This window comes from Rissa tridactyla, chromosome 7 (assembly GCF_028500815.1).
Source record: "Rissa tridactyla isolate bRisTri1 chromosome 7, bRisTri1.patW.cur.20221130, whole genome shotgun sequence".
NCBI lineage: Eukaryota > Metazoa > Chordata > Aves > Charadriiformes > Laridae > Rissa > Rissa tridactyla.
The window spans coordinates 52,194,691-52,208,952 of record NC_071472.1 but is presented as its reverse complement, the minus strand read 5'-3'; the positions used below and the strand labels follow the sequence as shown (position 1 = coordinate 52,208,952).

General features: G+C 41.3%; 1 protein-coding gene across 9 annotated transcripts in view; it reads left to right on the top strand.

Annotated features, from left to right (window-relative positions):
• SPECC1 (sperm antigen with calponin homology and coiled-coil domains 1) overlaps positions 1-14,262 on the top strand; it is a 98,798-nt gene that overhangs the window by 56,989 nt on the left and 27,547 nt on the right. For 8 of the 9 annotated variants that reach the window (XM_054209037.1, XM_054209035.1, XM_054209031.1 and 5 more), the window contains 6 exons: positions 1,060-1,267; positions 1,942-2,015; positions 2,543-2,721; positions 11,642-11,787; positions 12,001-12,101; positions 13,350-13,431. In XM_054209037.1, the coding sequence (XP_054065012.1) occupies positions 1,060-1,267; positions 1,942-2,015; positions 2,543-2,721; positions 11,642-11,787; positions 12,001-12,101; positions 13,350-13,431 (790 nt within the window). The other variant, XM_054209039.1, reaches the window with a different exon arrangement.

Below are 14,262 nucleotides of genomic sequence, written 5' to 3'. Positions count from 1 at the left end.
TGATTATGTCCCACCGCTGCAGAAAGAGCGACAGTGTGTGCAGCCTTTCCTGTATGGGGAAGGGATCATGAGAAGAACGGTAAAATTGGCTAGTTGCAGAGGAAGAGAGCGTTGCCAAAAAGCACCTCCATGATTTGAGTGATTTAGAAAATCCAGATGGCCTTTCAGCTTAAATAGGTGACCACAGCAAATGGAGTTAGTAGAGGAAGCTCCCAAGTGCTTACTGGGGCTGCAGTTTATGAAGAATAAATGAAAAACTGCTGAGTGCTCAGACTCTGTACCAAACTTTTATTGCTTGGTTTGGAAACCACAGATTTCCTCCTTTTTACTCTTCCTTTCCCTCAGATTAAGCTGTTTTGAATCATTGGCTATTTGTGACACCCAAACAAGACCACAGGCTTCTGTAAGGCTGCCCTTCAGTTGGGCTGTGCCAGTGCTGCTGGCTGAATTGGCAGCCTACACGTTGCTTTTCCATAGGTTGTTCTTACTTGGAGATCTCCCCCCGAACCTGGAAGCATTGATCTGTGGGCCTGAGCCAACAAACTGAAGTGCAGCAGATTTCCCCTTCAGTGATTCCAGATGTCCTATATCCAGAAATGTACTTATCTGCAGTAACTAGCCCTGCTACGTATGTTTTCACAATCCATTGAAAATGCTCATGGTAAAAGTAGCAAAATTGTTAACGTGGACGAACTGATTGTCTTCCCCTTAAGAGAGTGATATCACTCTCATAATGCGATACATAAATAGATGTGGAGCTTTCCAGGAATATAATTCTTCTCTGTTCATTACCTGCAGAGATTGGTTTGGAATTATGGTCGTTATACACTTAATTTCCTTTGTAGCATCTTGTTTTATTATCTTTATTACCAGGAAGGAAAACTGACATTCATAGCTCGTCTATGTTTCCCGAAAGTGTCTCATTCGTGTTGAAACTCAGTTTATACAATGCTTAGAAGACAGGTTCAATTCTGAAGTCCGTGAGGTGCCCAGTAAAATATCTAATGAGTGGTATCTCTTAAGAAATACGGACTTACAGCTTTCTTTCCTCCCTTCCAGGCTGAGAATGAGTGTGGTCAGCTGAAGGAGGTGTGTGACCGGCAGGCTGAGCAGCTGAGCAGAACCAGCCAGAAGCTGCAGGAAAAAACATCAGAGAATGAAGCGGATATAAAGAACCTGAAAGAGACCATTTTTGAGTTGGAGGACCAGGTGGAACAACATCGTGCTATAAAACTTCACAATAACCAGCTCATCAGTGACCTAGAAAGTAGGTGGAGCTGAAAAACGGGTTTAAGTGAACCTATTCAGGGGGCTCAGTTATGGCTACAACAGGGAGGAGGCAGCATGTCTTGGTATGTGTGACAAGGGCCTCATTTTAGAAATATTCCAATTTTGGCCAATCCTTTCTGTTCATGCACAAAAGTCACTATTTTAACAGTTAGTGCTGTAGAAATAGTATTAGAGACAGTCTCTAAACCTTACTTTGCAGCAAAGGATGTTTTGCCTGTTCTAGAAACTGGAATTATTGGCCTTTTAAAGAGTTTTTAGGCAAAAGCAGTAGTAAGAGGCGTAAAGTCGAGGTTGCTGTTGCCTTGTGGAAGGGGAGCTGCCACCTGGTGGAATGAGTGGCACATGTCCCTTACCAGGGCTACCTCGAGTGCTCAAGGGGCGTGTGTACGAAGTGATCCTGCTGTGTGATTCTGTAAATTTAAACGACTGGTTTAATGCCTCAAAATAATAATTTATTTCAGAGATGTTTGAGCAACAGATCTTACTCTCGATTCCATTCCTTATCCACTGTGAGAGGATCTTAGTCCAGTTCAGTCTATTTACTGGCGTTACTAGAAGCAAAACCAAATAGGCTGCTCTGCCCTCCCATTTTCGCTTTTCACCCTTGCCCTTATGTGTTTAATAATCTTTTCCCTTTTTTACTGTTCCTAGGTAAAGCAATGAAGCTGGAAGAACAAAAACAAGATACAGAGAGGCAGCTGAAGGCTCTGACTAAGCAAATGAAGGTAAGGCTTAGACTCCGTGACAAAGCTAAGCTGAGCTTTTATTGCATTTCTGGATTTGAGAGAAGCGTTGTGTTTTCCTAGAACCATTGTAGAAAGTTCTTTCTACATCCTTTCATTCTCTTCACTCATTTCTAGCTGTTTCTTTGCCTGTGAAGGAAAAATATAATATGTCCTTTGCAAATTACTTTTGCTTTTTTCTACCTATGAACTTCTGCTACTTTGGAACAGCTGTTCCTGCTCTTCAGCAACAGTGCTTGTAGTGGTATCACAAATCTGAATGATCAATAGCTGTAGGAGGAGCTCTGAACTTTTTGTATTGGAATGGAGAGCTTAGCATCAGTTTCTTTGGCAATCCCGTTGGTACTGTGTAGAGAGGCTAGTGTTTAGTTTGACCTCAGCATCATCTTGAAATTGCGGTGAAATCCTGGTCGCTTGTGATGACTGCAGGAGAGATCGTAACTAAACGCTCAGCTCAAATAAGTGCATTTTTACATCAAACAGTTTGGGATTCTAATTGCTCTTTCTAGGAAGATACAGAAGAGTGGAGGCGTTTTCAAGCTGATCTGCAGACTGCAGTGGTTGTAGCCAATGATATTAAGTGTGAAGCCCAGCAGGAGCTCCGTGTGGTAAAGAGGAAGCTTCAGGAGGAAGAGGAGAAGACTGCCAGACTGCAGAAGGAGCTGGATGAAGTGAAGGGCAGCAACAGGTTGGTTACCTACAAAGGCCAAGATATGATCTCTGTGACTGCTAACATGCATGCAAACAGTGCTTTGTCAATAACTATTCATTGGCTTGAATGTGCATGTTGTCTGTTTTTAACTCTTCTGACGGATTTTGTTGTCTTTTATTCTAAGATGTTTCTGTTGTTTTTCTTTTTGGCGATCTAGTTCTGTCAACTAAGCCATGAAGGTTTTAATCAGCAAATATTAAGTAACAACAATTGCCAATATCCTCTTATAGCTTTGTTCTCAATATGATATTTCACTGTGTTTTATTGCCTTCATAACACTCTGTGCAGCTGTATTAACCCATCTGTGAAAAGACTGGTTGGCTACATATATTCAGTGGGACATCCGGAAGAGAACTCATTAACCTGAGAGGAGTCAAGGACTGTATATGTTCAAATTGAAACCAGGAGTAGCTGGACTTCTTTGTTCTGCAAGTCACGTGTTGACTGAGTGATCAATGCAAGCACTAGGATTCCTCATCTCACCTTTCCTGTCCTTAATTTGAAACTGATTACGTGATTAGCTGTGTTAAATGGGCTGGACTGTGGCCCGGGTTAGCACTTAGCCCAGAAGTGACTTTGTCACGCAGTGGACCCCCCCGTAAAACAATTGGTTTAGTCTCAGTGGTTGGAGGGGGAACAGTAATCGTGACCCATTCAGAGATAGAGCCCAGCATGGGAAGCTGTATGTGTGGGGCTTCCCTCTGTGGCAGCACGTAAGAACAAAAGTGACTTTTACAACTGAATCTGGAACCAGTACAGATGCCTTACAATGTGGCTTTTATGCAGTACATGACCTTTTATGTACCGCCTTTCATTCCAAAAATCATACTGCAGTTGAAGTACAAAATAAGAAGAGATGGAAAACAAAAGATGTATTAGAAGGAAGAACCAAGCTTTCTAAAGACGACAGTGCTCCGCTCTTTTTTTGCGTTGACGAAAGCAGAGCCAGCAGAGCTGCAATGATGAAAATTTGTACAGGGGGAATGAAGAAAGACAAAATAACACAAGAAGTGGTAGTGTTTATCAAAAATGTGTACCAAATTAAATTGCTCCTCTGCATTTTTCCATTTAGTCTCTCTCCTAGTAGACTCATGGCCACTGGTAGAATAGCCATAGGAACATGGTAAATCCTGTCATTTCTTACAGGTGGAGTAGGAGTCCAGCTTTATGTTTATTTGCTGACTGTTTTCCATTCAGGAGTTTCCAGAGCAGCTGCATAGTAGATGGAAGTAAAAAGATGGGATGGCTTTTGTGCAGAAGTGTATGGATCAGAATTCCTGTGTTGACGGAACAGAAATACTTCTTTTCAGAAAAATAAAGGAATGTGTTTAAGCTGCAGTTTCATTATCAGAGTCCCCAGTGGAGGCAAAGGAAAGCTATTACAGACTGTGTATTCAGACAGAATGATTACCAGACAGTACTTAAGTTCTGGGCTCTGTTTCCATTCCTAATTTGTTCTTAATGAAATTTCCCTTGTTTAGAGCGGAGTCCGTATATAAGGGCAGGAATCATATATTTGCAGTTTCCCCTCTTTATTCTTTTGGTTTTTAATCTGAAGATGTGTTTGATAATACTTTAATTGAGTAGAAGATGACCTGCTAATTTGCAAACTGAGATATTTATCTTCCATGTATAAGGAGCATGGCTGCATTGTCAGCTCTTTGGCCTAAGAAACCTGAGCTGCAAATACTGGTTTTGAAATTAGATCCCCAGAATCCATGCATACATGATTGCAGAAGGAGGTATTCAGACATGTATTTAATTAAGTCAGTTTTGGTATTTATCTCTCTCTCTCTTTTTCACGTACTTATAGATATATGTCCGTCTTTGCGTCATGTTGACGATCTGTATAGCTTGCTTTGAGTATTACATTGGTCGTGGAGTCAGATATACTGTCTGCAGTGGGCAATATTTATTCTCTTTCAAAGACAGGTGTTGAGAGCAAATTTTGCATGTCATTTTAAGTATAACTTATTTGACTCGCGGTGTCCATGCAGAGAGTGCAAAACTGCTGTACTGAGTGGTGTGGAGAAGGTAATGAAGCCTACATAAATCATTGTCTAAGCAAACCGGCGATCAACAGCTAAGCACTGAAGTTTTAAAACTGTACTGACCTATAAAACAAATTCTTGAAGTTGCCAAAGCTCCTGCTGTGAGCCAGTTCTACACTCCCAGCTCATTGCATTCCTGAGGTCACTGTCTTCCCCAGCACCTCAGCTTCTTTCACCCAGAAGGTTCTGGTGATGCTGTTGCTTTTAGTCAGCTTTCACAAATGCTACTGCTCAGAATGAGCAGTAGATTCTGGTTCCTGTGGTGACTTTTAATGCATGCCCAGCACTGGTGGAAAACAGTTTGTAGCATGATACCTTAACACAGTCTATAAAGTATTCCTCATTCGCTAATGCTGAGCAGCTGTGTGCTCAGCTGAATATCTGACAGTCCCTAGTGAAAGTTTCTTGTCTGATTTTTAAGCTCTGATTGGAAAATCCACCTTCCAAATAGCTTTCTACTCAATGGTTTTTGGCAAAATCTCAGCCATCTCTTGAGGGTCATTAGACTCCACCTCATAAATTGATCTTGAAGCCAATTTATCTCCTACAACATCCTGCCATTTTAATGTTTGCCTGTGGCTGCCTGAGTTCCTGCCTCCAAGTTTGATTTCACCGTTACATTCTTCTAATCAGACAAAAAGTCATTTTTGGTTCAGGAACAGCCAAAGAACTTGCAGAAAAAGTCCTGATGAGGTCATCAGAGTTCATCTGAATGAAGGTAAGCGCCTCCCAAAGGCATCTTTAACACAGATTAAATGTCGATGACTAAAAATGTTGGGGGGAGGTTGGACCAGCATCAAATAAATGGGGTAAGGGAGAGAGGAGCTAACTTGTCCCAAGTTAGTACTGATTGAAACCTATGAATTGATTAGCCCATGTTTCAGACAGTCTTCTATGATATTTTACATCCTAATTAATGTTGTTTCTCGACAATAAAAAGCAAAAGCTTACAGTCCAGTGTTCTGAAACTGTCTCCTCACAGGTGGTGGAAATTGAAATTATGTAGTTTCTATCCTTGGAGGTTTTCAAGATCAGACAGAATAAGACCCTGAGTAACCTGGTCAGACCTCCCAGCTGATCCTCCTTTGAGCAGGGAGTTAGACTAGGTGAATTCCTGAGGTCCCTTCCAACACGAATTATCCTATGATCCTGTAGCAAGTTTTGTCTTTTCAGAACACTCGCCGTGGAAAAAAAAATCATTTTTGTAGTGTTTTAGGATCTAATATTTAAGTGGTGAAAAAAAAATGCTATATTGGGTTTGTAAAACAAAGGAAGAAAGCTATTGCTGAAAGTACCCAAATTACAGAAGGCTCTTCTTGGCTTCATTACACACCCATTTCCAAGCCTTTCTGGCAATCCGCTGCTTAGCAGCAGTAAAAGGTTCAAGGTCTTGCTTTGACTCTTTCCCTTCAAGTTCTCAAAATGATTTGGCGCTGTAATGTTATGTGCCTTGAAGCAAGAACATGGAGGGAAGGCAGTTGGGCTGGGAGTAGTACTCACAAAACAGAATTTATATTTGTATTTAAATGACTTCTTAGAATAATAAAAAAAATTAACCAAATCTTCAAACGGAGGCCTAAAGTGAAGATTGTGATGTATCCCACTAATTTGCTTCTGTTCTTCCTCCTAAAGTCTCAAATGCCGCAGCATGGCAGTGTTACATGCTTTTTCTCCTGGAAATAAGCTTGTACTCTGTGTGTATTAAACCCTGCTGTCAGTCTGTATGTGCTGATGTGCTGCTCATTTGTGCCTGTGTTTTGCAGCTGTTCTGTCGTATAGAGGTCCGGTAGTTCATCCTGCTCTCACCAACAGTTAAGCAAACTAGAGCAGGGTCCTCAAAGCATTGTTTGTTTGCTCTAGTTAGTGACTCCTCAGAGTAGTGCTTTGCTTTGGTTTGGTTTGGGGGGTGTGGGTGTGAGATGGGTTGGTTTGGGGTTTTTTTGGTGGTGTGTCTTTTTTTTTTTTTTTTTTTTACACTGGATGGAGATTATTCCATCCCCTTTGGTGTAAGGGCCCTGAAACAGATACTCTATGAGGTAGAGCAACTCTAGTTGCTTGGAGGGGTTCATGTTCCCATTTTGAATGAACAGTCCAGAACGATTAGAGGAGAGGAAAGCCAGGAACACCACCGTCCCCGTCCTCTGAAACTTTCCCTGGCTTTAAATACTTAGTTTCTTCCTGAGCAACAACTTACTGTTTTTGGTATTGTTTGCTCATTATGTCCCAAAGCTGAGTTAGTGGAGCATTAAGCAACACCATCAGCATTTTCCCCTCTCTTTTATTTAGTGATGATGGAATGATTAACTGTCAACTAGAAAGCTGTACCTCAGGATGGGTATTGTATTGCTTCTTCTAACTTCCTCGATTGTTGTCTGTATTTCCGTAGGTGCCTGATCTCTACCAGCTAACACAGCCCTGAACGGATGCATAGCCAGGCCTGTGAGACACTTCAGGACATACCTTCAACTTGCAGCTGAAAAAGGGAAGTTTCAATTCAAGAAAGCACCTCCAGTTTTTTATTGCCCTGCAAAAGTCAAGTGTATCGCGAAGTGTGAATGCTGCTCAGGTCTACATCCTCCCCATGGGCAAGAGCCTGTTTTTTTTGTTTCAGAAGGCTTCTCTCTTCAGAAGACTCCATGAGGCGGAAAAAGTTCTGAATTAGTCTGAAACCAACTAGGCCATAAGAAGTAATCGCAGAGATTTGGGGAACTGAAGTAACTGAGGGCTCTTTTGGAGGGATGGGAAAATTTGCCCTGAAACAGAAATTCAAACATGCCATTTTAAGCTTAAGCAAAAAATTAAAACTGTGAGTGTGTGTGTTTAATTTCTAAAACTTAATGCACATACACATTTTGAGTTCTCCATATAGTATTATATTCGTAGATCTATCTGTGTGTGTGTCTAAATACCTGTATGCGTACAGATCAGTATGTATGCGTACACACACGAACTCAAGGGATAGCTTACTGAAATCCAGCAGGAAAACTGAATAGAAACGTGACGTGATTTATTCGGTATCAGCTGCTTTGATGGTTTCAGATTTTTAACGTTGTATTGACAAGGCACTCGCCACTGGGTGGCATGTCTGACTTGGTGTGTGCTAGGAAGCGGGGTGGTGCCCAAGGAGCATGTCCTGCTATGACTTTCACAGACAGTGTCCCCTGTGAGGTTTGTCCTGGCTTGCAGAGTTGTGGATGGAGAGATCAGAAGGAAAAGAAATGAATATATCAAGCCCCTAGTAAATATCCTCTCAGAAAGGAGATTTCCTCATGCCCTTAACTCAGGTGAAGTATGTGATGATCAGGGAGATCTTGCTGAAGTTCAGCTTTTGCAACTGGAGATGCCTGGGGAGAGCTTTACTTGGATGCTAAGGAGAAACTCAGAAGTCACCATCTCTACCAGGAGATCATCGGGATTCATTCCAGGACTGGAATTTCATGTTTTGGCTGTGGGATTTCCATCCTTTCCTCCTGGATGTGAAGACTTAGCAAGGGCCTGGTCTCAGAGCAGGCTGAGCTAGTTGAGAATTCTGCGGGACATCCTGGCTTTGGCATGGCCTTCACCTTTGTGCCGTGCTACTGGAGTGTATGCATATATGCACACTTGTGTTGCCTTTCTTTTCTGTGCTGGCAGCTGTTGAATGTTGGTTTTTATGTTTAAGAAATATATACTGAAAAGCCAAATAAATGTTTAAGTGTCTGGAATTGTCTGCTGCCTGCCCTTGGCCTCTCTTCTGTTCTGTGCATCCGTAGCTGTGTGTCTCTTCTTTGTGTCCCTTAGAGTTCAGGAGGATTCACAACAATGACAGGAACTGTGTCAAAGACTAGATTGCAGAGTAATTATTTCTGAAAATATGATTCTTTGGTTCTAGGCCACCTGTAACGAAGACATCATCGGAGCAGTTTTGAAATTTCACAACCACATGAAGGCTGCTGTTGCCACAATCTATACATTAAGCACAAAAAGACTTGCGCTTTGGCAGTCTGTTGTCCACGTATTCCAAACCTGGAAAACAAGGAGACTAACTCTTGCCATTAGAGAAAAAGCTCACTGCACCTACTTCTCTCACCAGTGAATGAACGAAACCAGGCAGTGTTTTTGTGAAAAGGGCTGTACATTTTAATTCCTTTGTGGTTAAAGTGCTCTGCTTCCTCCTGGAGCTGCTCCACTTAAGCCAGCTGCACTTGCAGCATCTATCTATGTAAACCATTCATTCTTGTTTCAAGGAAAGCATACAGCAGTAGGTGACATTTTGTTCAAATCCATCCTTTTTGTAGCAGAGCTTGCTTAGTCGTCTTGGGTGGCCTAAGCTGTACCAAGCTGAATAAATTCTGTGCCCAAGGAGTCATTTTTGGTTTGAAGTTATGGCTTGTCATTAATCTTTCTAAGTCATGTTCTCCTACACTGTCGTCCTGAATTAGCTTGCTACTGCAAGTTAAGCTCTTAGTCTTCTGCTTCTCTATTAAGAAACCCATACATGTACACATACATGCATCCCCTTATCATGCAGATTTTTCTCTTTAAAAAAGGAAGGTACTTGTCAAGTTTTAAACTCTCCATTGCTTGTTGGCTGGCATGTGTGGTTTTAGTTGAAGTACTCTTCTTCCTACCTTTCATGCCAAGGTTTGCAGCATGAGAGGTCTCAATTTTCTGATGTGATTGTTTAATCTAGGAGGTTGTTCAGGGTGCATTAGAAGCCTGTTAGAAATATACAGATTTAAGATTACAGGAAGCATCCTAACAAAATTGGAACTGGTAGTAGCTCCAGCACTTGAATCTTCATAATTACTCTGTATAATGACAGAATAATGGCACATGATTTCTCAGTTGACTTTTCTGTGGCACGGCGTAGGGGCTGACCTAGTTACTCTAACTTTATTTAGCATGTTTGCTTCCTTTTGTAATCAAAGGCTAGACTGAGGAGGACTAGTCTGTGAGGTTTGAGCTGTGCTCAGGGTTAAATCCTGACCAATGAAGTGATGGCTGCCTAGAGCACACCTCCGGCTTGCTTTATTCTTAAGATTTGCCAGTTGGCCTGCAGGCATTTACTATTCCTTTCTTACTCTGATAACACTCCACAGACCTTGTGCATATACCCTTGTTACCTTAACTCTTGAAAGTGTAATGGATTACGTTGGGTAGTTTGGTATCTTGAGGCAGAAATCTGTCCTTCTTCCATACTTTACTAGAAGCAAGACTCCTTTAGCTTTTGTGTTTTCAGATAACTAAAGTGCAGATGCCGTCAGCTGTTGATTTGTTGTTTATGCTTTATGAAGCCACACAGGAAAAAGTGAAGGGTAGAGCTTAAAGTTAGTTGGCAAAACACTGGCTCCCTCAGAGCTCAGTGAATCTTACCCAATCTGCCTTCCCTCCTTATTGGATTAAATGGTGAATGGGACTGAAATAGCTTTTTCTCTAGCCATCTGCCTCTGCCGGCTCCCCTGGCACACAAGGAGCTTGAATGAATTAGCAAAGAAATAGCCAATGTCTGCTTAAAGACAGCACCTCCTTAAGGTCCGACAAAAATAGAAACATGAGTCACTCTTATTCTTTTATTCATTGACACCCTTTAGCCCCTTGCATTTTGTAGGCTGTGATGCCAAAAGGGAAAGAAAAAGATTCTGACTTCTCTTCTTAGCTCAACAGAAGTTATTCAACCCTGTAGGCACTTTCTGGATGGAGTCCTCCATCCTTCTTATGAAATAATTTCTGGGTTTGTGTTCATGTAGCTCTTGGTGCCTACTGTACTTAGGAGTAGGGAAAAACAGTGATACCTCAGAACCTGCAGATCAGCACACATTTCTTAAGCAGCTAGGAGATTAGGGAAGTAATGCACAAATACGCTCTTCTGATGTGACTAGACTTTGTTATCTAATTCCAGCTTTCCTAAACTAAAGCTAGGTAATTACACTCGAAGTCTAACTGAGAGCTACTGGGTAAGTACGGTGTCGGTGATAAGCAACGTCAGCCAGATCCGTAAAATGCATGACTAGAAGCAACGGTTCTACTGTATGGTTACACTTGCTGTTTAACATAGCTGTGGACTTTCCTGTACTAACTCCTGTAAGTGCAGCACCTGAGCTTGACTTCAAAATGTCTTTACAAGGGAGTAACTGAATGATCCTTCCTGTTACAATATGAGCTTTTCTTCATTCCATAATTCTGGTATTCTCGTGTCTGCTAGGATGAAGCACTTAACAGTTTTGTTCCCCATATAGCTGCTTATGGATTGTGATTGAGGGTTTACTTGTTCAGCAGATGTCCTTGTTGATAAGCTGTAAGAGTTGAGTTTCCAAAGTTTTTCATTATGAAGTATATTTTCTGATTTAATTTTTTATGGCTCTTATCGGAACCCTGTCCAATTACTTATTTTCAGTTACGGCATTCTAACTGGTAACAATGACTCTAGCAGTGGTCACACCAATTAAAAACTTAGAGTGTAAAATAACATCTTTCTCTTTGGTTACTTTCCTCATTATACACTGAGGACCACAGTAGCCCCTTGGCCCCTGTGCTGTATTGAAAGCCCATCTTCAGGTAATTATCAACGATTACTCACAAGTCTCATCAAACAGCTTTTTTTCTATGATAATCTTCCATCGTGTGTGAGGACGGGGAATGGGGATGATATGGCTAACAATGCAGAAAAATTTGTTAGACTCAATGATTTAATGTTTGCTAGGCACTCCAAGAAAAGAACATGAACATTTTAATGAGTGGTCTGTGTTCTGGGCATTACCGTAAAAGATGTGCATCGTTGGATTTGCCTTACGGCATAGAAAGACCTTTAATCTCTGCTTGCACTTCCTGTTGCCCCTGACTTTGATCTGGTTTCTGCTTTGCAGGCTGACAGCTGAAGAGGTAGAACCTCTAGAGGCAGATACAACCAACCGCTGGCAGGGAGTCTGCATTAGCAGAGCATCTCCCACACCGTCAGAATCTGCAGCCACTGTGAAGTCACTGATCAAATCGTTTGACTTGGGATGCTCAGGTATTTGAATACTGTATTTTGTTGGAAAAAAAAATTCTAGTAGTAAGCAGGTAGTTTTTGTCACTTTGTGCTGCTTCTTAATGGATGTTTTCTGTCAGTGCTTGGTACGTAAATGCTGTCTGTGGAATGCGACTACATCAGTGGTTCCCTGCTCTGACAAGATGGAGATAGTTGGGTTTGAAATACAAATGTTTCCATGTTTTTTCCTTACAGGTAGCACTGGACAAAATATCACGGTTCACAAGGTCCCCAGGAGCCCTCTGAGTGGGATTCCAGTGAGGACGGCCCCAGCAGCTGCTGTTTCCCCCATGCAGGTACAAGGAGCTCTTTCCATCCTGTAGTTTTAAAATGGGTAGGTGCAGTGTTTGCTACAGCATGACATAGCTTCAGCATCCAACGTGCATATGTTGACAAGGGGAAGGGGAAACTCATCTGTTTGTTTGCCACAAAACATCAAATGCTGTAGTACTAACAAAAAGGATCAAAGTGAGTTTGTCTTTAACTTCAGCTTAGAGGTCACAGTGGACGGATGTGAACTCTTTGGAATACAGTTTTGAACTTTAATCACTGTTGACCAGAAAATAGGTTTCAATTATTGGCAAACCTCAAACTAAACTAGGTAGCTGGCATGTGAGTTGAAAGACATGGGATAATAAGTTTCTAAGATGCGTGCTCCCAGTTATCCATTAAGTTCATGCTGTGCTGAATGAAGAACTCTTACAGTTTGGGGTTTTTTTTCCTACTGAAGGATAACTGTTCTGGAATGAAGTACTTAGTATGTCACTGCACCCGTTATTTAACTTTCTGTTAGCAATTTTCAAATCTGTGGTGCAACGTTATTGGCAATACGGCTTTTGTGAACGATGGAGGAGCAAATGTACTGTGCTTCCCAATTTCCACATATGCTGAAGGTGGCATACCATCAGACTGCTAACCTGTCTGGGCTGGAGAAGTCATTGCATGTTTTTTGACTGGGTGGTCACTGGACTTACAACAAGTTATTCCCCTCTGGATCTGGGTAAAAAACAGTTGTGAGGCTGGGGTGTTTAGGTGAGTGTTCTGAAGAATCGGATGGCTTTTGAAAGACTAATGTGTGAGCGCATTTCCTTCAGAGAATCAGCAAAGGAAGTTTAAAGAATAGGATTAAACAGAGGTTTAGGAACCTTTTATTAATGCCTAGCTGGGGGGATATTAATGCTAAAAACTGGTGCTGGGGCTGCAGAGTCAAGAATCCTTCTGACTTATGATTTGAGGTGTTGGGGACAGAGGGAAAGTTAGGAACAGACATTCTTACTTCAGGTTTGTGACACTAGATTATGTTTGGCAAGAGAAAAAATGGTGCAAATAGAAATGGAACCAGTATATTACCAGCTAAAAATATTGTTCTTTTATTTCTCACAACCACTTATCCAGATGATACCTTGTTGAAAGGTTTGCGTATCTTGTGATAGCAAGATTGTGATCTTGAGATAGCAGAAGCATCTCTTCTTCCTGCTTGCCTATTTAAGCATGATGGCTAGTATTTTTTTTAATTATCTTTTGTATGTTTATTTGTTTCGCAGAGACATTCTGTTTATAATAATGCCAAGCCAGCCAGCAAAGGCGTTGCCAGACACACAGATCTTTCAGACCTTCCTCTTGCAGGTAAGTTGCAGTAAATGTACAAACGTTGCCTCTTTTTGCTAGCAAAAGCTTGTCGTTAACTGTTGGCCTATGCCTGAGCCATTTTTCCTCTTCTTGTATGGTCAAAGGAAAAATGAGAAAGTGTCTTCAGGGTCTTTGTTTGAGAGAGCTTATTAATTTTGTCATGTTTCCATTCACATCTTGATCATAGCCTTAGAAAACTAAAAAATAGCTGGTTTATTATGATGTGCCAACACAAACTTGCCTTCTTTATTCCAAAGTATCCATGGCACCTCTCTAATCCATGCTGTGGAACTGGAGAGGATTGGATTTTGTTCAACATGTATGTATCTGGAACAAGTCCAAAGCACTGTCTTCTGAGGGCTTATTTGTTTTTAAATTGAGCTTCATTTGAAATACATCAAACATTTCAGATATCGATGTGACTGTTTCAGGAGCAGTCATATTTGGGCTCGAAATAGTTTGTTTTGAGAGTTCTCAAGAGATGCGTTTGTTTTTATTTCACACTTTGCTTTTGTTCTCTTGTCATTTAATATTCTTTTCTACCAGTGTTTGTTTCCCATTTTCTCTAGGGCCCTTTATTTTGATTATCTAGTCCTGAATGTAGTTGTTGCATTGGAATCAAAGCTAGTAACAACAGATTATTGGATTTTTAAGGACAGATGAAATATTGTGTTCCTTTAGTGAAACCTCAGTGAAACTGCAGAGAGGGACAAAAAAAATCAGTCACAACTTGTTCATTGGTAGACTGGTTTTTCTGCAACAGTTTGCCAGTACGAGAGAGCAGTTAGAGCCTGTCTTCATTTTTAGACTCTTCAGATAATCTGCTAA